This window comes from Apiospora phragmitis (genome assembly GCF_038363925.1).
Source record: "Apiospora phragmitis strain CBS 135458 chromosome Unknown utg000008l:1.0-3514335.0:1.0-3519231.0, whole genome shotgun sequence".
Classification (NCBI taxonomy): Eukaryota; Fungi; Ascomycota; class Sordariomycetes; order Amphisphaeriales; family Apiosporaceae; genus Apiospora; species Apiospora phragmitis.
The window spans coordinates 2,668,321-2,690,212 of NW_027117407.1; the positions used below are offsets into that span (position 1 = coordinate 2,668,321).

The 21,892-nt window shown below is 51.6% G+C and overlaps 6 protein-coding genes across 6 annotated transcripts; 2 read left to right on the forward strand and 4 right to left on the reverse strand.

Annotated features, from left to right (window-relative positions):
- Nucleotides 1–464: 464 nt before the first annotated feature.
- Nucleotides 465–2,774, forward strand: PG994_009245 (WD40-repeat-containing domain protein; the record flags this gene model as incomplete). The annotated part of the gene is made up of 4 exons (XM_066860654.1): nucleotides 465–687; nucleotides 752–2,120; nucleotides 2,178–2,285; nucleotides 2,309–2,774. 4 exons carry the CDS (start codon nucleotides 465–467, stop codon nucleotides 2,772–2,774), a joined length of 2,166 nt encoding a protein of 721 aa, XP_066714243.1.
- A 1,539-nt stretch (nucleotides 2,775–4,313) lies between these two features.
- Nucleotides 4,314–8,386, reverse strand: PG994_009246 (uncharacterized protein; the record flags this gene model as incomplete). Its single annotated transcript, XM_066860655.1, has 4 exons — nucleotides 4,314–5,862; nucleotides 5,925–6,583; nucleotides 6,634–7,355; nucleotides 8,365–8,386. 4 exons carry the CDS (start codon nucleotides 8,384–8,386, stop codon nucleotides 4,314–4,316), a joined length of 2,952 nt encoding a protein of 983 aa, XP_066714244.1.
- Nucleotides 8,387–9,748: 1,362 nt separating this feature from the next.
- PG994_009247 (uncharacterized protein) lies at nucleotides 9,749–10,822 on the reverse strand (the record flags this gene model as incomplete). The annotated part of the gene is made up of 1 exon (XM_066860656.1): nucleotides 9,749–10,822. The coding sequence occupies one exon, from the start codon at nucleotides 10,820–10,822 to the stop codon at nucleotides 9,749–9,751; it is 1,074 nt and encodes a 357-aa protein (XP_066714245.1).
- A 2,490-nt stretch (nucleotides 10,823–13,312) lies between these two features.
- On the reverse strand, nucleotides 13,313–15,248 carry PG994_009248 (F-box domain-containing protein; the record flags this gene model as incomplete). The annotated part of the gene is made up of 5 exons (XM_066860657.1): nucleotides 13,313–14,050; nucleotides 14,411–14,454; nucleotides 14,552–14,640; nucleotides 14,715–15,198; nucleotides 15,239–15,248. 5 exons carry the CDS (start codon nucleotides 15,246–15,248, stop codon nucleotides 13,313–13,315), a joined length of 1,365 nt encoding a protein of 454 aa, XP_066714246.1.
- Nucleotides 15,249–16,441: 1,193 nt separating this feature from the next.
- On the reverse strand, nucleotides 16,442–17,904 carry PG994_009249 (uncharacterized protein; the record flags this gene model as incomplete). The annotated part of the gene is made up of 2 exons (XM_066860658.1): nucleotides 16,442–17,502; nucleotides 17,556–17,904. The coding sequence occupies 2 exons, from the start codon at nucleotides 17,902–17,904 to the stop codon at nucleotides 16,442–16,444; spliced, it is 1,410 nt and encodes a 469-aa protein (XP_066714247.1).
- A 2,574-nt stretch (nucleotides 17,905–20,478) lies between these two features.
- On the forward strand, nucleotides 20,479–21,567 carry PG994_009250 (uncharacterized protein; the record flags this gene model as incomplete). The annotated part of the gene is made up of 1 exon (XM_066860659.1): nucleotides 20,479–21,567. The coding sequence occupies one exon, from the start codon at nucleotides 20,479–20,481 to the stop codon at nucleotides 21,565–21,567; it is 1,089 nt and encodes a 362-aa protein (XP_066714248.1).
- Nucleotides 21,568–21,892: the final 325 nt, after the last annotated feature.

Genomic DNA, 21,892 nt, shown 5'->3' on the forward strand with positions numbered 1-21,892 from the left:
TCTCAGCTTACCATCCCGATTGTAAAGGAAGGGGCACCCCCAGCTCGGCGAGAGGTTCCATTATCCAACCAGGAATATATCTGCTGGGTGTCTCTTCGTCGACACTTGATTGACTTGCAGCCAATCATCCATCGTATTCCGACTTCCTCCCAGCTGAGACCTTAGAGTCCTCCCTAACTTAGCCAAGACACGGGCTTACCAGCCAGCTAAGGCAACCAAGAATACACCTATCAGCGCCCCAATCAACCCAATCGAGCTGCTCCCCGACCTTGATAGTCTGCCGTCGCTTCGGTGAGGCTCGCGGGGCAACGGCCAACCAACCTTAATAATAAAAGGCTCGTGAGCAACCACGACAGCCTCCTGAGTGTTGATCAAACCGACAATTACCATAACTACCTAACCCATCATCTATCGCAACCTCTCCCGACTGTGTACGGCCCTCGTATGTCTTTCGGGTCGCCAAGATGAAGTCCACGCCATTGATCATACACTGGCACGACCAAAATTCGCCCATTTACTCAGCTCACTTCGAACCTCACGGCAAGGGCAGACTAGCTACCGGTGGAGGAGATAATAACGTCCGCGTATGGAAGGTCGACTGTGAAGGCGAGGACAGGAAGGTCGAGTATCTGTCGACCCTGGCAAAGCACACCCAGGCTGTCAATGTCGTGCGATGGGCTCCAAAGGGTAAGCACCGGCTTTTCGAAGAACCTATGATCTAGAGTACTGACATGTGGTCGTTTCTGCACAGGCGAAGTCCTCGCGTCGGCCGGTGACGATGGCAACGTGATTCTCTGGGTCCCCTCGGACAGTCAACAGCCTGTGTTTGGCAGCGAACAGCGAGAGGACAAGGAAACATGGCGGGCGAAGCACATGTGTCGCTCCACGGGGGCCGAGATATACGACCTTGCCTGGTCTCCGGATGCCGCCTACTTCATAATCGGAAGCATGGACAATGTAGCCCGCATCTACAACGCAGGAACTGGCTCTCTGGTGCGACAGATTGCCGAGCACAGCCATTACGTACAAGGCGTGACTTGGGATCCTCTAAATGAGTACATTGCAACCCAGTCCTCAGATAGGTCGGTGCACATCTACTCTTTGAAGACCAAGGACGGCCAGTACACCTTGAACAACCACGACGAGAAGACCACCAAGGTTGCCAGCCACGCCAAGATGGACTTACCACCGAAACGCATTACCTCGGAGAGTCCCGCCGCACCCGACTACCGTCAGCAACTCGCGGCCGCTGTTGATACGCCGGGGGCTTCCATGGGTTCGCCTGTCCCTTCGGCCCCTGGTACGCCAACTTCGGTGCCCCTGCCCATGAACCCTCCCAGTGTGGTGAGCCACAGCAGACGGTCTTCCTTTTCTTCTCATTCGAGGCGTTCCGTCTCGCCTGCTCCCTCACTTCCATTGCCTGCAGTGATGCCCATGGAGCCGTCGCCCAAACCGAGCAGTTCGGGGATGAAAAACGCTAGTCTTTACGCAAACGAAACCTTGACTTCCTTCTTCAGACGATTGACGTTTACCCCGGATGGGAGTCTTCTACTTACCCCGGCCGGCCAGTATCAGATACAGCATGTTACAGCAGAAGGGGCTCGGTCCACCAACAATTATGAGGTGATCAACACCGTCTATATATACACACGAGGTGGGATTAACAAACCACCTATTGCACATCTGCCGGGACACAAAAAGCCTTCTGTGGCTGTCAAGTGCTCGCCGGTCCTCTACACATTAAGACAGCAGAATCCCCCTGCAACCAAACACATCACCATCGATACGTCGTCAGCTGAAGACCCAATCCCTGCGTTGCCTGAGCCAATCTCAAAACTGTCTCCTGCGCCTTCAGTGATGGATCCGCCGCCGCCACCACCACCAACATCGGCTGCAGCGACAACAGCGACAGAATCAGAAAAGAACGGTACTCCGTCAAAACCTCTCAACTTGGAGACAGGCGCGTCTACACCAGGACCTAAACCAACATTCGCTTTGCCGTATCGCGTGATGTATGCGGTGGCTACCCAAGACTCAGTCCTTCTGTATGATACGCAGCAAATGACCCCCATCTGTGTTGTCAGCAATCTTCATCTTGCGACTTTCACTGACTTGGCGTGGTAAGTTACATGGAGCAGAGTGAACCTGCAGAATACAACCTACTAACACCTGATCAGGTCGAGTGACGGTCTAACATTGCTTATCTCATCATCAGATGGATATTGCTCTACATTATCTTTCGAGCCCGGGGAATTGGGACAAGTTTATACTGGCGAGATGGGCACGTCCAAAGCCCAGCCATCTGCAGGCATAGCATCTTCAAACCAAGCCACCCCATTGCCTACGCCCACGTCCTTTGCGCCTCCTTCACCTTTCCACGGCGTCTCGCATCAACATCGAAACTCGGCGAGCTCGTTTGCGGCGCCATCTCCCCGACTACGGCATCGTTTGTCAGCATGAGGCCGTCATCGCCAGCGCGGTCAAATAGCACATCATCCGTCACCACACAAGCATCAGCGGCTGTCATGACGAATCCAACATTGATTGGTGGCAGCGTGCCTGGAATTGCGGCTGCCAGTTCCGGGAAAGTCACAGGCGTCCCTATCACAACGCCCCCAGAAACACCCCGACCAAGCGCTGGCAGTACCGCAACTACTGCAGGAGCTACTGGTGTAAAGCGTGAAGCAAGCGAGAGCGAGAACGATGGAAGTGCTGGCAGCCAGCCGAAAAAGAGACGAGTAGCGCCTACGCTTGTCAAAGACTCGACGGCATAATGTAGCTTCGAAAGGTGGCTGGGTGATGGACGTCGGTGAGCCAGTCAACACCTTGCTGAAGATCCATCAGACCCCGACGACGTTAGGAGGATCGACACGTTTGATTTGTACGAGTCTTATGAGAACGTTTCGTACGTACCCAAAGAGGGAACACATGAGATGAGGACACTGGAGGTTTCAGGCATAGTCAGGCGTTACAGGCGGGATGTATGTAAAACAGCGCGTTCTGTGCAAGGAGTTTGTTGTTGTCAAGCCCATGTTTTCTAAGGCCAGGTTCGTTCATCCTCTTTGTTATTCCATGTAGCCAGGAGAGCCAGACTTGGGTTGCCTGTAAGTATTTGTGTGCCATTGTGGACTGCTTTTGCTCGGCAGGGTTGTGCTACCGCTTACATGGGAAAAGTTAAGAGAAGGGAGGAGCTGTGCATACTCTGGTTGTTGCACTGGAGAGATACCATTTCATTTCTATTGGCCGTCAAGGGGAGTCATTTGTGTATGTAGTTAGTAGCTTGTCGAAAAACCTGCGTCTAACTAGCTTCAGTTGACGAGATCTTGAGATGTATCGTTTATTGTGAACAGAGGAACCCGTCAAACAGCCCCAGCCAGTTTACAGCTGTGTCATGTCACTCGCATTGGATCACATACGAAGGCAAAGGATAAGCCTAGGCTTTGTTTCATACAGCCACATTTTTGTCTATATACGAACTGTCGAGATCTCCCCAGCATTCATCCATGCCCATGCCACTTCAAACGATGTGATCCATTTCCACGAAGCTTCGCCAGACCAGAACCCCTCATGCAAAGGGGAAAACCAATAGCTACCTGCTTTTGTCTTCCAAGATTGATACCGTCCGAGAACTCCAAAGGCAAGACCAGATTGTGCAAGAGTGAGAAATCCCAAAAAGAAGGTCCAGCAGGGCGGGGTTGCTCGACTCGTATCGGCGAGCATTGTGTAGAAACTCATCCGGGTGTAGATCCAAGTGGTTTCACAATAGTATATCGTGTCGCTAGCGAACATCTATCATTGCGTGTAGCTCTCATCCTGTAAAGAGGCGGACGTTGACCACGAGAAGAAGAAAGAAAAGACATAACAAAGTGAGAATAGCATCCCTTGGGAGCCAGAACAGAATCAAATGAGTGTCGAATGTAAAGAAAACCTGTCAACCCATCCTCGGATGTTTTGATTGACATTGTGCTGGGAAACGAGTGTCTAACAACGCCAGCAAACATATGTCAAGTGTCTCCAAATGCACCTGACTTTTTGGTATTATTACATGGCACCAGGGGGGTCCCCAGGCCGAATGATGAGGCGACGGATCCGGATATTCCAAGCAACGGAGTCGGTATATGAAAAAGTATGGGCCACAACATACAGGCGAGTGATGCCGAAAGACAGTCTTGACGGCATATCGGTAGATTCTCTGCCCTTGCGGTGTGTTGGGTAAGATTGGGCTGGAGGAAGGTTGTTGTAGTGTCAGCCAATCTGTACTGCAGGAAACGGTCCTAAGTCGGGCTTGCCCCGGCGTGTCAATGGCCACTAGCCTATGAGACGTGGACAAGGATGACGATAATGGCGATGAGAATGTAGATTACTGCCTCGACCACGAGCATCAACTTGATCGTGTCCCTCTGCTTCTTGGTGAGACGGAAGACCTTGTCGTCCGTGTAAGATGCAAGAAGTGTATTGAAAGAGCCGTGCAATGCCATGACCCCAAAGAAAGGAAGAATAGACAGAACCAATGTCATGTAGAAGAACTGCTTACGTCGCTGACAGCCCCAAGGAGACGTGATATCGACTTCGGCGGACTCTACATCGGTGACGCTGGGCTCGTCAATTGCATGTCCGCCATTTCTCCGAGCACTCTTATCAACTGGAAGTAGCCGTGGTTGGCGCGGTGGCTGCCCGATGGTGAACCAGTTGATTCTGGGAGCCTTGGAGTTCGCAGTATTCACATTTGTGATGGGCGTCATAGAACCACGCTCTCCTGCTGTAGGTGTGGGCGTATCTAGAACAGCCAGCCCATTCTTGTCTCCGCCTACAAGCCAAGAAGGTGGCGAAAAGCATGAAGATAGGGTCGAGGCCCTCCGAAACCGTCTAGTGCTCGAATTTCGATGAACGTAAGCACGACGTGGCTGTTGCAGTTGAGTAGGCGTAGCCATATCCCGGCCAACCGTGCCACTCATCGCACGCTGATATCTTTGTGTGCTGTCCTCAGTTTCGTCTGTAACACCACTTTCCCTCTGCTTCATCTGCAAATCCTGTGCCTCATGTAGATCCAGAAGGGGGAAAGGAAAATTCGTGCCTGTAGGAGTAGTCCTATTATCTGTAGGACTGACTGTCGCCACGGGTTGAGATTGCTCCCCAGGATCGAAATAGGCGTCCTCGATGCTGCGATCACGACTCGGGCCTGGATTTTGGATCTCCGTGTCACGTCGTTCATCATATGGATTAACTTGTGCATTAGCCAATTCCAGGACCTTGTGCGTGTTGATTGAACCCATCGAAGTGGATGGCAGAGTGTCGTAGGTACCTCTGGTAGCTTGATTCATGGCGCTTACTTGTCCATAGCTGGAACCCGAGTCACGAAAGTCGTACTTGGAAGCCTTAGTACGATCTCGTGCGTGGCTGAAGTAGCTGCTAGGCTCAGCACGCTGATATCCGCTTCGTCTCCGTGTGAAGGGGTTTGATATCTGTGGTCGCATGTTTGGGGGAAAAGGGTGCAGGTTCGACCTGAAGGGAACGTCCGGTCTGACCCGCAGCGAATTATGGGCAAACCCATTGACACGCGGAATGTTCGGCCTTGGGAGCATGACCCGCTGCTTGGTGTCTTTGAGGTCGCGTACATTATATCTCTTCGATGACGCAGTAATATCACCAGGCGGATGTCGGAGTATGTGATTGCGTGAGTTGAATCTTCTTAGTGGTGCCTCATCACTCTCGTGGTCGGAAATATCGGCGACACTGCTTCCTGTAGCTTTGATGACCTGGCTGGCACCATCATCACTGGATGGTGCAGTAGCACCAGTGTCGAATCCGACTTCACTCGTCGCCTCAGTGACCCAGTCACCCTCTTTTGTCGCCTCCTCGGAACTGCAGCGCGTGTGCCACTGGCCCTCTTGGCTTCCAAGCCAAACAAGTGATCATGTGCATACTCATTGTCGAGGACGTGCCCTTGTGCTTTTAGTGTCATGATAATCATTCTGATATCACCGTCGTCGCACTCTGGCTTTGGTCCATAGCCACCCAGAGCATCCATCGTTCTGGCATCAAAGAAACTTCCCTTTGAATGGGCCAGATGTGGACGGGTAGCAGTTCTGTCAACCTTGTCATTGGCATTCACAATATCCTCCCCTGCTGGTTTGTTTCCAGGATACGTGAGAGCGCACTCCGTATCTGCCCCGACCTCCAAAGCTTGGCTAATCTCCCTTTCTTTGGCAGCTTGGAGTACTGCTCTGTACTCTCTGCTGTCGTATTTGAAGGGATCGCTGTGTGAATCGAAGAAGCTGCCACCTTCTGAAGACGAATTGGCTTCGACACGCGGATCAGATTGGTGAACTGGGTCGGCAAATACATCATTGGCATCGGACGGCACACGCAATGGCATGGGCAAAAGGCTGCGATGATCATGTCTCAAGTATCTCAAGGTGTCCTCATCAATGAAAGAAGGATCTGATTCGGTAATAGTGACGTCCTCATGGGACAACGGCCTCGTGCGGGTTCTGACATCGTCATCAGGTGTATCCAACATCGACTTGTTTGGTGACACACTGCGAGTAGGCGTCGAAAGAAGCGGCTTCGTATGGCGGTTGCCCTATTGATGGTTAGATAATACTACCTTGAGCCTTGGGACCTTTCACTTACTGCCGGAGATCCTGCCCGTCCACTGTCCTGAGCAGATGGTTTCTGGCAGGGGGGGTTCGAATGCGATTGAGCTGGCTGGCTGGAGTTCCGATTGCGGCCTCGAATTTTCGGGAAGGTGAGGACATAATCTTGGTTCAAGCTGCCATGGCTTGATTGTCTCCTAATGCCCGTTTCAACATACCGATGAAGAATCTTTCCAACCGTACTCTTGGAGGCGTCGGGATTCTGGTTCTTGGCTGTCGTTTCGCCCACAACCTCTTCTGAGCTTAAATCAGACACATTCTCAATGGCCGATGAAAGAGCGCACATCGAAGAACTCTGGGAAATACGCTCATTATGGGTGAGAGACCTGCCACTGTCCAAGCGCTGAGGATAGGCCGATACAAATTCGGCCGGTCTACGAGACAGCTGACCGCCGAGCATCTTTCCATTGCTGTCAGGTAGACTTGGGCTCGAAAGGTCTTGCAAAGGGATATCATGGCTAGAGTCATGAGTTGGGGTTGCGAATGGGTTGTTCGACTTCAACCGGTTGTTTCCTATGATGTTGCGGTGGGCCTCGCTGAAATCGCGGAAGATATGGCCGCGGGGCGTCAGACTTCGCTTGGGTCGATCTGGAGTCTGCTCATGTACAAGCTCCGGAGGTGAATGGCTGAGGAAAGAGGGGGGAAGTCGCCCTCTCCACGGTGCTTGCTGCTTCCAGGCATGATGACTGGTAGTAAAACCTGGGAAGGGAATGCGTGTTAGTCAAGGGATAATCGCGGGTAACCAAGCCTTGGTGCGAAGCAGGCAGCCACTTACCTCCTAATGGTTGCGAGAATAAATGACAATTCGGGGATCGCAGGTAGGTGCTGACAAAAATTTGCCGCCCTAGAACGAGGCGTGTAAGTCCACTGGCCGGTTGGAAGGAGAGGGCGGTTAGGGGAGGAGGCAGGTGGGCTTACCTGAAGACTCCAAACAAGCTGTCAAGACCTGAAAAACTCGACTTCAAGATGATGATGGACTTGAGACGGAATTGGGGGGAAGATGGCAACACCGTTAGAAGGAAGAAGTGCAACCGGAAGAAAGAGTAGTACCGGTTGTGAAGTGGAAAACGAGGGAAGGTACGACTGATGTGCTGCTGTGGGGGGGGGGGGGAAAGGTTGTGACATTCCTTGATCTTGAGATGGACCAACAAAAAAAGGACAAGAGCCTTCAGATGCTGTGAATTGTCTGCTTTCTCCTTAGCAGATACTACGAGGCTCACACTGCTGGGAAGATGGTGGTGTTGAGATGCAATGGATCACAGAGTGTTCCCCAGTCTCGACGATTGCAGTATGGGGTATGCATGTGTTGTGTTGCATGCTGGTGGAATTTGTCGGCGATTAAATCGAGAATATTCATTTGGTGTTTTGGATATTCACAAACAATCGCATTGTCACATTGCCTTCACATCATTTTCGCAGTCACAGGTGCGTATTGTTGGACACAGCTTGTGGCCCACCTTATGGTAGTCAAATTGGTTCACTATTCACTTGATAGACACTCCTTCATCACCCTACTTGATTTACAATTTAGGAAAGCAGCATGAGATGAAACTTCCTCCTCCCGCTGCTGCTTGAAGAGGTGTCATCCTTATGATACCTATGTCGTCGATTCCCCTATTTTGCATCTAACCTCTCAGAAAAGGAACACTAACACCCCCAGGTATTCCACACAAAATCGATAGATAGAGACTTGCAAGCATATACGTACGATTCCAGCGTATGTCAGCCATTATGGACCTGGTACTTGCGAGGTATGTAAGGGGATGATGTATTCTTTCTATTTCTCCTAATCTTCCTCCGTTTTGACACTGGTTCTCCACGGCTATTTTAACCCGCTCGAGGACCTGAACAGGCGTGGGAGCCTTTTGACGGGAAAGTGTAATATAATTCCATGAGGGCCTTGTACTCTGTTGCTCCCTAATACCGTACTCAGACAAATCCCAAAGCCACGTGCAGAGTTCAACATCGCTTCCCTTCCCTACTCTCCGATCCCCTTCTTCTCCCCACCATCACCACTGGCCCTACAGACCTTACAGAGCAGGTCGGCATCATGCCAGTTGGTCGCAGCCCTAATTAAGCACAGGTTACACCTCCAGCAGCAGGAGAGGCAGAGCGAAGAAGAACACAAGAGCCCAAGTAAGCCTCTTAGTAATAGATAGGTGATGGGCCGGATGGCGTTTTCTACTGGAATTTTCAGTGATGCAGATTGTTTTTGTAGTGGAGGTGGCAGGAGTGAGTAGGTAGGGGTAGGGTCATAAGCTTGCCGCTGTCAAGTAGAAAACTCACCATCTGGCATGCTCATTGCCCTACCTCTTCAGTATCAGGCGGGCTCATTGTAGTAGTTGTGATTCTGGTAAGTCTGGGAAGCAGGCTACCTGTCCAATTGGACCCCAGGCTCCCAAGGAAGAGCAAGCTGTATAACGTGATTGTATTATCACATGCCGATGCAGAATGCGTGTCTTCAAGGCAGATCAGGAGGGCATATTCTTTTTTCGCCTTGAGGCAGGCAGGCTGTGGGGATCAAGAGCTGTCTCACACCAAGCGCCTGTCTACATGTATGTAGTATTACTGACTACTCCTTTTCTGATTGACTCGGATCATAATCGCAGATGACAGCCTTACTTTGACCTTCACCATTCAGAGGGGCGTACGGGCACTGCAACTGGTCTGGCCAGAGATTCATGCTTATAATATATTGGTAATACATGCAATAGATAGATGAGTGCCTGTGTTGCCCATCTCAATGTAGACCAGTCTCTTTGGCTGGTCTAGAATTTCTACAAAGAACAGTGCCCAAACCGCCGTATCCCAGAACCCAAGTAACCCTTGAAGCCGCCGAGAGAGAGAGAGCCTTATACACAGATAAGAGTATCTACAAGCTGACAATTAATGCGCCCCGGATCTAGTACACCCATGAACAATACATGACTCCCAAAAAATGCCACACAGCCCAGGACATGGAACGCCGGTGCCATGCTTTCAAGTAAACAAAAGAAATCCCAACCCATGGTTCCCAATAAAAATGCCATAACGTTAAGCCAAAAAGACATCGGATTGAGCTTGCTTCCATTTCGCAAGCTGTGGCGTTCCAGTTAACGTATATCAGGCCAGGCGCTCCGAGACCTGGCCATGGGAGGAGCCCAGTCATCATGCCTGGGGAGTTGCAAGTTACAACTGCTGTGGACGTCGTCGTGATCGTGCGTAATATGTGTTTGACGGAAAGCGTCCAGGTCTGCCTCCATATTGCTGAGGAATAACGTCTCGGGCCCGGCCCATATATCGATGAGCTTTGCAATGCGGCGGAAGCCCTCGGTGTGCCCTCCACAGCGTCGAGCGCTGTGACCACAGCGAACGAACATGTAACTGTGAATCATCTCGTGCAAGAACGTAGAGATAAGCAGCCGTCTGCTATATCTTTTATCCCTCAAGTAATGGTGTGAGAGAATGATGAGAGTCTCGATCTCTCCGGTATGAGCCGCCTCCCGCAACGCCGTGGTCCCAATAATTGTGCTGCAAAACTTAGCGTTGGAACGATCGGACCAGTCCCAATCGACACGACCCTTGAGACTGCCGAAGAAGAAGATTTCGTTTGCCGCATAGAATATGCTCTCGAGAGCGTCGTTGTCAAGCGTAAACTCTTGGCCTGGAGACCTGGGCGAGATAAGGCTCCTCAAGACTCGTTCGACCTTGGTGTTACGGCCCCGCCGAGAACGCTGTGAGATGTGCCTCTGGACCATGCGAGCGGCTAAGTCGTCCAGGCGACTGTCGAGGTCGCCATCCGCCTTCTCCAACGTGCCGTCCTCAACAGCCGGCGAAAACCCGCTTGGTGTGCGTTGGTAAACGGAGCCGTTATGCCCACGTGCTGCGAAGTTGACACTTTCGTAGACCTCGCCGACCTGGCTCCTCGCCGCTGCGCCCATGCCGTGGGGGCTACGGTCTGGTACCACACAGGGATCACCAGCTTCCTTGATGATGAAGAAGGCTGGCCGGTCTTCTTGCTGGAGGCGGCTTGCTAATCGTGGGCGTTTTGACTGTCGAAACAGTGTCTCATCATACGACGGAATGTAACAGTCATATCTATCAATGTAGCGTTTGCCTCCGGCCAGTGTTGGATAAGCAAGTTGCCTATGATCGGGTACGGCGGAGGCACTTGATGACCGCTCCATGGCAGTCCCTCCAAGATGCCAGCCCTCCATTGATCATAGTTGGCAACAAGACTGACCAGGATGGAGGGAACGGACACAGGCCAGAGATCACGAAGGGTCGATGTTGGTGAGGAGAAGATGAAAAGATGCAAGTGATCGATCTGTTGGGGGACTGAGTAAGAACTTCACACCCGTCAGAAAGCAGACATCGTTGCTTGCAGCAGCAGATGCGGTGTGAGACGGAACACCAGGGTGGTAGAGCACGGAGAGCAGTGCGGTGGAAGCTCGGACACAAGAGGTCGAGAGCAAAAAACCCTTGGACGAATTGTAAAAACAAAACAAAAAGAATATTGGCAGACACGAAAAGGAAGGAGGAGAGAGAGGAAGCTTTTTGCCTCACTGGGCATCTATTGGACGGAATGACACCATGTAACAGCCGATTGGAACAAAGAATGGGTGGATCGTGGTTGTCTCAAGAGTCAGAGTCGACCAGCAGCAACCAGTCTTCAGGTTCGAGGCAATGGGACCCAGGGTTAACCTAGACAGAACCTAGAAAGAGAGGGAGAACCACATTAAAAGGATGCATGGTCTTCCTTGGATACAATGCGCTGGGCGTGTGCGCTTGCAGCACGGCGCACGCGGGATGCACTCTGACTGCCGGGACCGCGGATCACACCCTTCGACCGGGGATGATTGGATGGTTCAGATGGAGTGGGTAAACAGATAGAGGGTTCAAAGAGGGAGAGCTTGGAGCGTTACTGTAGCCAGCCAAGCACATCCCTTCCTGGCACAGTATGCCTGTACTAGAGGACTGGACTGGACGGATGACCAAAGCTTTGTCGTTGCAGTTGCAGTAATGACCCGGCAGACAGCGGTGTGGAAGATATATTGACTCGGTCGCCGTAAGCCCCCATGCAGCCAATCTGTCCTTCGGTGATCACTCAGACCTGATTTCTTCTCACCCTCTCTTCCCTGTCTGAGACAGCAGCAAATGCAGTTCATCAGGTTGAGTACAGCATAGCATATTGCATACCCACTACTGTCCACCTCACCACACCGCACTGCATCGGACTGCACTTGCATACATACGGTGCTGTACCATCCCCAAGACTAGAGTACAGTTGGCACGTCTAGACTCGACTCCAAAATTGTGGAGGGGCATGGTGGCAAAAACCACCTGAGCTCTGGGCCGGCCGGGGCAAGCTGTAGTTAATCGGGAAGTTGACAAACAAAGTCGTCGACAGATGTCGTCAAATATCTCAGAATTTGGAATGGGAAACAACGGGCATCGTCCACGTTGCTCGACTGAATTGGACATGTGCGCCTGCACTCGAGAAGATCAGACACGGACCAGTGGATCACCCACTTGGCTGCTTGGTTACAGGGGGGGACTGCTACCGGTAGACTGCTGGCCAAAAACTGCCCACTGGTTTAATGCATTGCCTCTTCTCATTGGCTGCCTCACGTTTCGCTGCGACAACAGCAAGGCAAACCAGAAGGAAGGAAATTCTCGAGGCTGGCAGTCATTTCCACTCCAATTTGCCTCTAATGGAAAGGTTCTTGTTGGAGAACGTCGATGGTATTAATAGGCTGTAGGCTGCATGGGACTCGGCGAGAAGTAGGTATGCTGCACTCAAAACAGTACGATATGCAGTCAAGTAGGGTATCCAGTGTACACGTACTACAAGACTTCGACTTTACCACTTGATGGGACCCGACTGCTGGAGCGAACCTCCTAACCTCCTGCGTCTGACCATAGATCACCACATTTTCCAAGTCCACTACCGCGCATTTGGAATACTGAGCATATTGCCCCGCCTCACCGGCATTGGCAATTGGCAGGATCACCCGCCTTGCTTTCAAGCTCCAAGCAAGCCCGGCAACGTATGCGGGGCTATATTTTGAATTCAAGTAAATAATGGCTCCGAGAACCGATCTTTTCCATAACCACCCTCCCGGAGTCTCCTTGTGCTTATTTGCCTAGAGCCTATATGTTACACAAGACTACACATAGCCATCTTATCACTAGGGATTCGTTCGCTATACAGAGATGAGATGGCGTGAGAAGCTTCTCCACAACATAAAGCACACAGCATGACCACAAATTTTTGGCTGATGCTCAGTACTCGAGTAGGTAAGCGACTTTCAGGGTCTATTCCTTCTTATTCCAGTCGTTATTCCACGTTATCTCAGTGTCTCAGAGGGGGTCTACCAAGCAGGAACTTTAATGTTCACTTACCTACCTACTTGTGATCGTATTGCTTCGGTGCTGCGCTTGCACACTGCCTTATCGCTGCTATATTGTATGTAGAACCGCTGCTGCTGCTACGTAATGCCAAGTGGACCAGATAGGAAGTAGACAAAGAACCCGCTGTGGAGACTAGGGGAAAACGAGACGTGGACATATCGAGATGATCCTACCCACAGTGGGGAAACCACTCTCGCTGCGATGGGAATCCATAACAGCCGCGATAAACTTCGTGATCGCCGTTATCCCCGTTCTCCCAAACCTCAGCCGCCGATACCTGCTCCAAGGACCTTAAACAAGCGGACCCCGTCAGCATCTCGCTCTAGGGCTTGCCTCATTCTCTCCTCATAGCGTTGTTTCTCTTTCTCGACTGCCACTTCCTCGGGCGTTCTTGTGTCTCCTTCCTCGAAATCATCAGCCGTGAAGCCTTGCTTCGATGAGAAATTAACCAGCCCCAGCTTTTCGCCTGTCCACAGCAGGATGTCGTCGTCGTTGGACTTGTCATCACTAGCTTGACGTGACTGTGTGGATAGGAGCTTCCGTGCAATCTCTCCAGAGCCGGGCATCTCCGTGAAGAGAGACGGGTGATCAACAACCCTTTCAGTTGGCCCAATGTAGTGACGGCGGACCTCGGTAAACCCGTCCCTCTCAACCCATTTCAAATAGCCCTGGCCATCCGAGACCACGAGACAAGTGCCATGGTTGATCACCGAAAGCAGCTTCGACTTAGAAGCTGTCTGTCGGTTTTTCATCACCGAGTTCAGACTGACCCCATAGGACTCTTGTCCCGGCAGCGGAGGCCCTAGGCCGTATATCTCAAGTGAGCCCTTGGTATTGTACTCCCCACAAGCAACCAGAGTTCTGCCCCCTGTCGTCTCCTTGATCTTCTCGACTTGTTCAATCGAGAGCTCGCCCTTTCGACGGAGTTCACTATCAACACCGGAGAAAGGGTAAGGGAGTGACGTGAGGCTGCAGAGTCTGGCGCCGGAGTGGAGAGAGCCCTTGATTGAAGGGAAACATGCGTCGGTCGTAGTTCAAGATGTTGGAGAAACGCCCGGCAACAAAAATATCATCGGATACCGCCTGTTTGTTTCCAGGTTGTTCAAGGTGTAATATGCTCAATGGGTTTGAGTGAGGTAGCGGCGCGTACGGGGAAGAGGATCTGAAGACAACAGTAGTGATAATCGCCGTGGCGAATATCTGTCAAAGTCGTCGATACGCTCTTGGCGAGTTTGTTCAACATAACGCCCATACCTAGAATCATGCAAATGAATACCATGGAGAGTACCTATAGTTAGCGGAACTCCCGGCTGAGCGCTAGACATTGTCGTAATAGTCCACTCATAAGGTTGATCCCCTACGACCTGAAGTGTTCCCAGGTCTACTTCCACGACATGGCCCTGCACTGTGAGATGTGAGTCAGTACATGATCTAATATGGAGATTGACACCCGCACTTCAATGTAGCGCGGAAAGCAACTCGCCATCCATGAATCCACTCACCTGCAAAGAACGCTCTGCCTCTGGCGTTGTCGACACTCACGCAGTCTGGGCTCAAGTATGGACTCTTGGAACTACCCATGCGGAGCAACCTAGCCTTACTCTGCTGCAAAATTGAACCTTTTTTCTTGCCAGGGCGCATGCCTTTGACATCCCATAAGCATACAGAGCCGTCATCGAGGGGGAGACGGCGAAGACTTCCTCGTCACCATGCTGGTAAACCGCAACGCCCTTAACTTCGATAGTGTCCTTCAAGCCGCCGTCCCTGAGTTGAGGCCGCTCAAACCACGAGACTGAAATGGGGCTGTTTCGGTGGATGTACTCGTCGTACCAGCTGATGGTTTCACCAGGAAAGGAGGGGTCCCAGTTCGCCGTGATCTTCTGGATCTCCTTCTTCCGCGCCCCCCTAGAGGCCCACGGGAAGTCCAACGGCGGAATGGGTTCCCTGTCAGAGCTGTGGTGGTCTTGCGAGGCTGCGTCGTCGCTGAGAGCCCCTTCGAATATATTGGGGAGGCGTACGCCACGTCGGAGGTTAATACCCTCTAGGAAGGAGGACGTCAAGAGGCACCTTGTCCGCCAGAAAACATTATCGCGGCTCAGCTTCAGGAGCCTCCGAGAGCAGCGTTGGAAGTGGATAATATCTTTGGTTTCTAAAACTGGATTATCAAACCCCAGTCAGTGTTGCTCCACCCGGCGTCATATTTGCGCCTGCGCGCCGTATTCTGGGGACCTACAAGACAGGATCTCGAGGATGATCTCGTGGGGGAGAGACTCGAGAGCCGAAAGCCCCGCCATGTCCTCAATTGGGGCACGGTCTCGGACTACACGCGTGTGTGCATGGACAAGAGAGCTTATAGATCTAGGCGATAAAGGTTCAAAGGAAATAACGGGTAGTATGAATACTGCGGTTGTATTTTCTTCTTTCCAGCCTGCTGGGCCGGCGGGTATGGTATGTGGAGGTGATTGGAGGGTTGGTTAGCTAATCAATTACGGAAAGAGTTGGAAATCAATTAACCTGCTAGGTGCCCCGCACCCAACTCCCCAGCCTGTTTCCCCGCAGTACTGTATGTTACCAGCTCTTATCGTAGAATAGATAACACTTTGTGGAGAGATGCAGGTGCCTTTCTTTGGGGGTTTGCGGTCACATTGCCATCGTATGAAGAAGCATGAGGAGAAACTAGAGGCTCGGATGTGCTCCATGTATCATCATCAACACTTTTGACATTGACATAGGCTATGTTGGGAAGGGCCCAGGCCTGCTCAGAACAAGCCCGTGACAGTTCCTGTATCACATAACGTAATCCACGGTCTAACTGAACACACGGTCCAACTGAACACTTTAAATCGCATAGAAAAACTATCCGTGCGTAACCGTGTATTTTAATTAATCTTTATTTAAATTAAACCGGATTTTGAATTTTATATTCCTTATAACGTATAATATAATATTATTTAATTTTTATTCTTTAAAATAATATATTAAAGCTTATAAATTAAAATATATTAAAATAATCCTTATAATAAATAAAGAATAAATCTTTTAATAAAATAATTATAAAATATTTAAAAACTTTACTTTATAAGGTATTTTATAATAAATATAAAATTAAAACCCCGGTTTAATTTAATAAAAAACTGATTAAAGTGCACGGTTACGCACTAATAATGTTTCTATGCGATTTTAAGTGTTTAGTTCAACCGTGTGTTCAGTTGGACCGTGGATTACGTTAAGCGAATTGTGTTACAAGTGTTGACCGTTTTACTTTATGCACGTGATCGCCAAATGCCATTTCGCTATCTATCTTGGTGCAGAATAAACAAAAGCGGCCTGTAACTGTTACTGTCTTATTGTTTTCATTTCTCACTCGGCCACTATGAGCCTAGTCAATAGTCTTAGCCTTGGTACTTGAGTGAGAAGACACCGCGCTCAATGCTGTTGAGCAGGATGTAACCGCTCTTGAAGTAGGGGTAAACACTCCAGGATCCATCAAAGGTGGCCTCGCCATTGACAGCGTCATCTTCAGGACGGCAGTCGAAATACCCAGCCTCCATGAAGCCACTAGAGGCACCCTCGTCGCGGTCAATGGAGCGCACATCGACAATGCGGAGTCCCGAGCCATAGTTCGACTGGTACGAGACGCCATCGATTGTGTACTGGTTGTGATCGATGCTCTTGGCAGGGCTCTTGTAGACCGACTTGAAGACGGGATACGTGAGGTCCGTGATGTCCACGACGTAGGTCGTGGTGCGCTGGTCAGCCGCGGGGCCGTTCTTGCGCATCTCGTCCAGCTCGTCGTCGAGCAGCAGATACATCATGTCGGCGTTGGCGATCCAGCCCTGGTGCGTGTAGGTCGCGCCGTTGTACGTCGTGCGCGAGAGCGTCACGGGCGACGGCTTGCGGCTGACGTCCACGATGGTTAACGCATCCTCGTTGTAGTTGAAGCAGATCTCCTTGCCCTGGTATGCCACCTGCGGACCTGTGTAGATGACACACTGCGCGTCGTGGACGTAGCCATCCGAGCTCACGCAGCCCATGTCTTGAGGCCGCTCGGGATGGAGAACATCGATCATCCAGAGCCCAGCCCGACATGGCAGGGATCGCTCGGTTCCTACGACATAGATCATGTTTGTCTCTTCATTCGCAACAACATTGTGGCTGCTGCCAAAGGCATCGAAATGAGCTGTAAGAGACGACAAGGGGAAGGTCACCGGGCTGGCTGGGTCAATATCGAGAAGCTTCCTCATGTCGAAGATTTGAAGGCCATGGCCTTCCGCTTCGGAACCAATGTAGATGTGGTTCTTGATCGTTTTCATGTCTCGCCACGTTGAAGGTTCGGTCTGGGTCGGCAGCCGGCCCAAGTAGACCAAGCTGCCGTCGGATTTGACCTCAACGAAAGCGGTGCCTTCAGCTTGACCGACAGCGCCAAACTCACGCCCATCGGCAGAAGTCCATCCTTTCCAACAGGTTAGCTTTTCCGTGGTACGCGAAAGACATCGGAAGACTTACCCCACACATCGTTGCCCTCTAAGACCTCGATAGCACCCATGTCCTGATGGCGGAGAAAGTCTAACAGGTCAACGCGGCTGCAAGCATAGCCAGCAGCGGTTCCATTGACACATGCAGCGGGGCCGGCTCTCTCGTATCTATCACGATCGTAGGTTCCTGCAGCTCGCTGTGCTTCCCTGTGTCCGATCTTTTCCTGCTTCATGGTCGCCATAGAAACAGCTTGAGGGGCATTGAAGGCTTGAAGCTGAGCAGGACCGAACATCTGAGCGTTGACCTGGGCTTCGTGAGGTCGAGCCTCACTGCTAGCGCACATGGCGGCTAGAAGAAGTGACGCAGCAGTGGTCTTCATCTTGACTTGGCCTTCAATCAGACGAGTGAGGATACCGAATGGGAACAAGAAGGACACTCGTCTATATGGTGCCGGTTTTCACTGTCAAGTCGGGAGTTGTGTGCCAATATGCATTTATGTGTCCGTGTTTGTTGGGCCACTGGACATACTTATATGCTGTCAGTACGAAGTCCATCTGTATACTCCCCACGGATTATGGATACGATTCGCTTTCTCGCAATCAAGGCTGGGCACTCCATCGACCGCTACATGAAAAAGCAAGGACCTTCCGCAAATAGCAATAGGTGCCGCTCCCAACTGCTCTAGAGTATAGCACATGTATTGTTATGGGCGACAGCAGACATTCGGAGGAACCTATCTCGGCTCTGTATCCCGGCTGCGTGGTGGCGACTGCGCGAAAAGAAATGATAACAATCTTGGCGATAACCTTGGCTCTTGGCATATTGTTGAGGCAACCTAAGAGGCAGTTGCCTATGAAAGTTCCACATATAGAGAAGTAGATTCTTGGAATAATTCAATAACCGACCAGGGGTAGCAGTATCTGCTGCAACTTGGTATTTGGTTGTCTGGCCTGCGATAGAGCCTGGTCTGATCCGCCATTCTGGGGGTTATGAGCTTCAGACAAGTCAATGACTTTAGCGGTGGATATATCTCGTTAAAGTGCTTGCAAAGTTGAAGCCATCAAGTTGGATCTACCGACCGTACTCAGCTTTCGACGACTGCATCGTGGCTGACTAGCAGTATTGATACATTTTCGATTTTGTTATCAGACAACTCTCGTAGAATATTGCCGGGAACCGTTGGGGAACATTCAACTTGCCATATTTGGCAGCTGACTCTTTCGCCGAAATCCTATGATTCCTGGGCATTAGGGTTTGCCTCCCGGCGATATGAATGAACTAGAAAGTAGAGCTTCCTTCCTGAGCCGGAAAGTACCGTCAAGTATGGCGGCTCGGCCAAGATGTTAGCCGGGTCGTCCGGGAGATGGGGTGCGGGGGTCCCATGGGACTTGGAAAGGATCAGCGGGGCGGTTCTTAGATGGATATGCATGTCTTGTCACCTGCCGAAAATGGTTACAAGTCTCCTCTCAGAGCCTCCGTGATTATCAGCTTGCAGTCTGTCAGACTATTTGGATACTTGTGGATGTGGGTATTGTACGAATTCGTTTTGGGGACAGGGTCTACTCTATCCGCTGGATCTGAATTTGCATCACTGTGGAAGGACATCTTGTCCCTCTCAGCTCCCCATCCTGTCCGGAACTAACAGTATCTCCGTCAGGTACTCGGGTGACATAGGCGAGGTGGCGCGCCGCGAGCCTCATACATGGCATGCAGCTTGGATTCGGACGCCAAAGCCATCTCGGCCACCATGCTGGCCAGCGTCTGGTCGATGCTGATGCTGGTCCGTCCCTGTTTCCACACGATGCTCCTGCATCAGTCGCGACTCCGGTTGAACGACTCTACCAGTTCGTCGACTAGATCCAACGGTCCGGCCATACCGCCAGCGGCAGGAGGAGATTGGGAGGACGTCTTTGCAGTACTCGAGTGTTCAGCCTCTACAGAGGTCGGTGTTGGCTGTGGCTGACGGTCATGTGTGTGACCTGGGTTTATGATGTGACGAGAAACGGTGTTGGCACTAGTTTATTTACTCCTTGTCCACTCACTGAACGTCCCCTAGGGCTCTAGGCTGACTTGGCTAAGCACTAAACCATCAGGGGGCTAAAGGCACCGGCACCGGCACCGCTCAAGCGAACCAATCATTGAAACCCCCGACCGTTACCGTTCACAAACTCTTGCCCTCCTTCGTGCCATCTACAGCTGATATTGAATCTACAGTATCACGACAGCAAAGCTTTATTCCTCGGTCAGGACCTGGTGCGTTGTCCTGTCTAGAAATCATTACTTGATCAAGTAGAACTGAAAAGCAACCACGGATGTCTCAGAACACACAGCGCAGCTGAGAATACCTCGCGTCACAAATACATAAAATAAGCAAATATACAGGATGCAAATGGCGCTGGACTAATTCTCGTCACATCCGATCAATCGCTGATTAGAGTAATGGGCCACCTCCTCTGCGAACCCCGAAGCGCCCCCCTGAAGAAGGAAGAAGAGCGAAAAACGGTTTATTCTGACAATGCCACAACCCAGTCGAACCATGTGGTCACAACCAGGTTCTATATGAGCAAGCCAGTTGTATGTTGACGGCGGGCTGTTTTCTTTCTTCGACACTGGTCTGTTGGGTTCAACCCAGTATATCAAAGTACCAGTGCAATGCAGCAAAGACCAGCTTGAGTCAAACATACTCTTAAATTGGTTTATATGGCGACTGAAATCTCCTCGCGGGAACCATTTACTACTAGGAATCTGGAGAACACCAACGCTAAGAGCGCAGCCATCTCATCTGACACCCCCGTTGCTATATATCACAAGCTTTGGGAGGCGTTCGTCAAGTCGCCACTGTCAACACCAAATTACTCCTGGTTAAACCTCACATAAAACTTTTCAGGGTCACTCACGAGCCATCAAGACGCAATCATTCACCCATTCGTTCACAACCACAGAATCATGCGCAATGTCTCCTCGGAGCGCCAGCGTCATGACAGAGCCCTTTACGGGCTTATTCGATGACGTCTACCACCTCTACACCTACACCACCAAATTCTTCAGCCTTGGCGATAACGACGACACTACTGCACCAGCAGAGGCGGGGATGGGGTTGGGGACCACCACCCCCAAGCCCAAGCCGTCGTATAATTCTGGCAGAGGCAAGTTTCACATTGACTACCAGCACAAGGTCATCATTCATATCCTACACAGCTGGGAGCGCACCGCGCTACATCAATACGCCGACTATGAGGTGCGCACGCAGCTGGTCCGCGACCTGCGCCGTCTGTACGAGTGCCTGGACATCCTCTTCTTTGAGGGCATGCTGCGGTTGAAGTACCGCTGCCATGGCTTCCGGACCAGGCCTTGCGAGCGCGTCCGCCTCGACATCTTCGAGTCCATGCCCTCAGCATGGTGCGGCGGCCTGCGTCGCTACCTGGGAGTCCGCCGGCACGCATTCTCCTCTGGTGGCTGTGGCAGCGGTCTAAGCAAGCGCTGTCGTGGTCTTAGCTGTGGTGGTGGTGGTGGTAATGGTTTTGGTGTTGGTCGTGGCTGCTGCCGTAGTGGCGACAGAAACGGAAGGGAAGACGAGGACGAGAACGAAGAAGAAGTCGAGTACGACGAGCACCCTGGCGCGACGGTCTGGACCAGCCTGCTCTGCCGGAGCGCCAAGTCGCTGCGGCGCCGGCGGCGGCTGCGCATCGGGCTCGTGCTGCGCAGCCCCGACGACGGCGGCCACTACAGCATCGAGCACCTGGTGCGGGCGCTGGTGCACGAGATGTGCCACGCGTACGTCGAGAAGATGTGGGAGGCCGCGTGGCCCGCGGCCGACTACGAGGCCTTTGTGCGGCACGGCGGCGACGGCCACGGCGTGCTGTGGCAGGCGCTGTGCTGGAAGGTCTTGGAGGAGATCGAGAGCTGGGGCGTCGACTCGGCGCAGGGGCTCTGCCGCCAGGAGCCCATGCTGGCGGACCTGGCCCTGAGCCGGGCCGGCGTGCTGAGGATGCCGGCGGAGACCGAGGCCATCTTTAGAAGCCTAGGGCCGGGGCTAGTGTAAACTTCAGTTATTAAAGGGGGCTAAGGAAGAAGTGGATTGCGTGCCCATAGTTGGATAGACGGAAAACGTAGTAATGGGATAAATAATGACAGGAATAGGGGACAAAATCACCGCCAATGACACCAATAGATGCTTCACTTTTTGTTTCAACCGGTATTGGACAGAAGTGAAGAGCACGCTGAGTTTGGTTGATCCATGTAACAATGACTGTATGCTTCATAATATCGAGGGGGCTGGTTAGCCCCTAGGGGATCATACATTGCTACTATTCTATACGGGTTTCTCGACTAGGGTTGAGACGGTATGTGATAACAGCAACATCCCA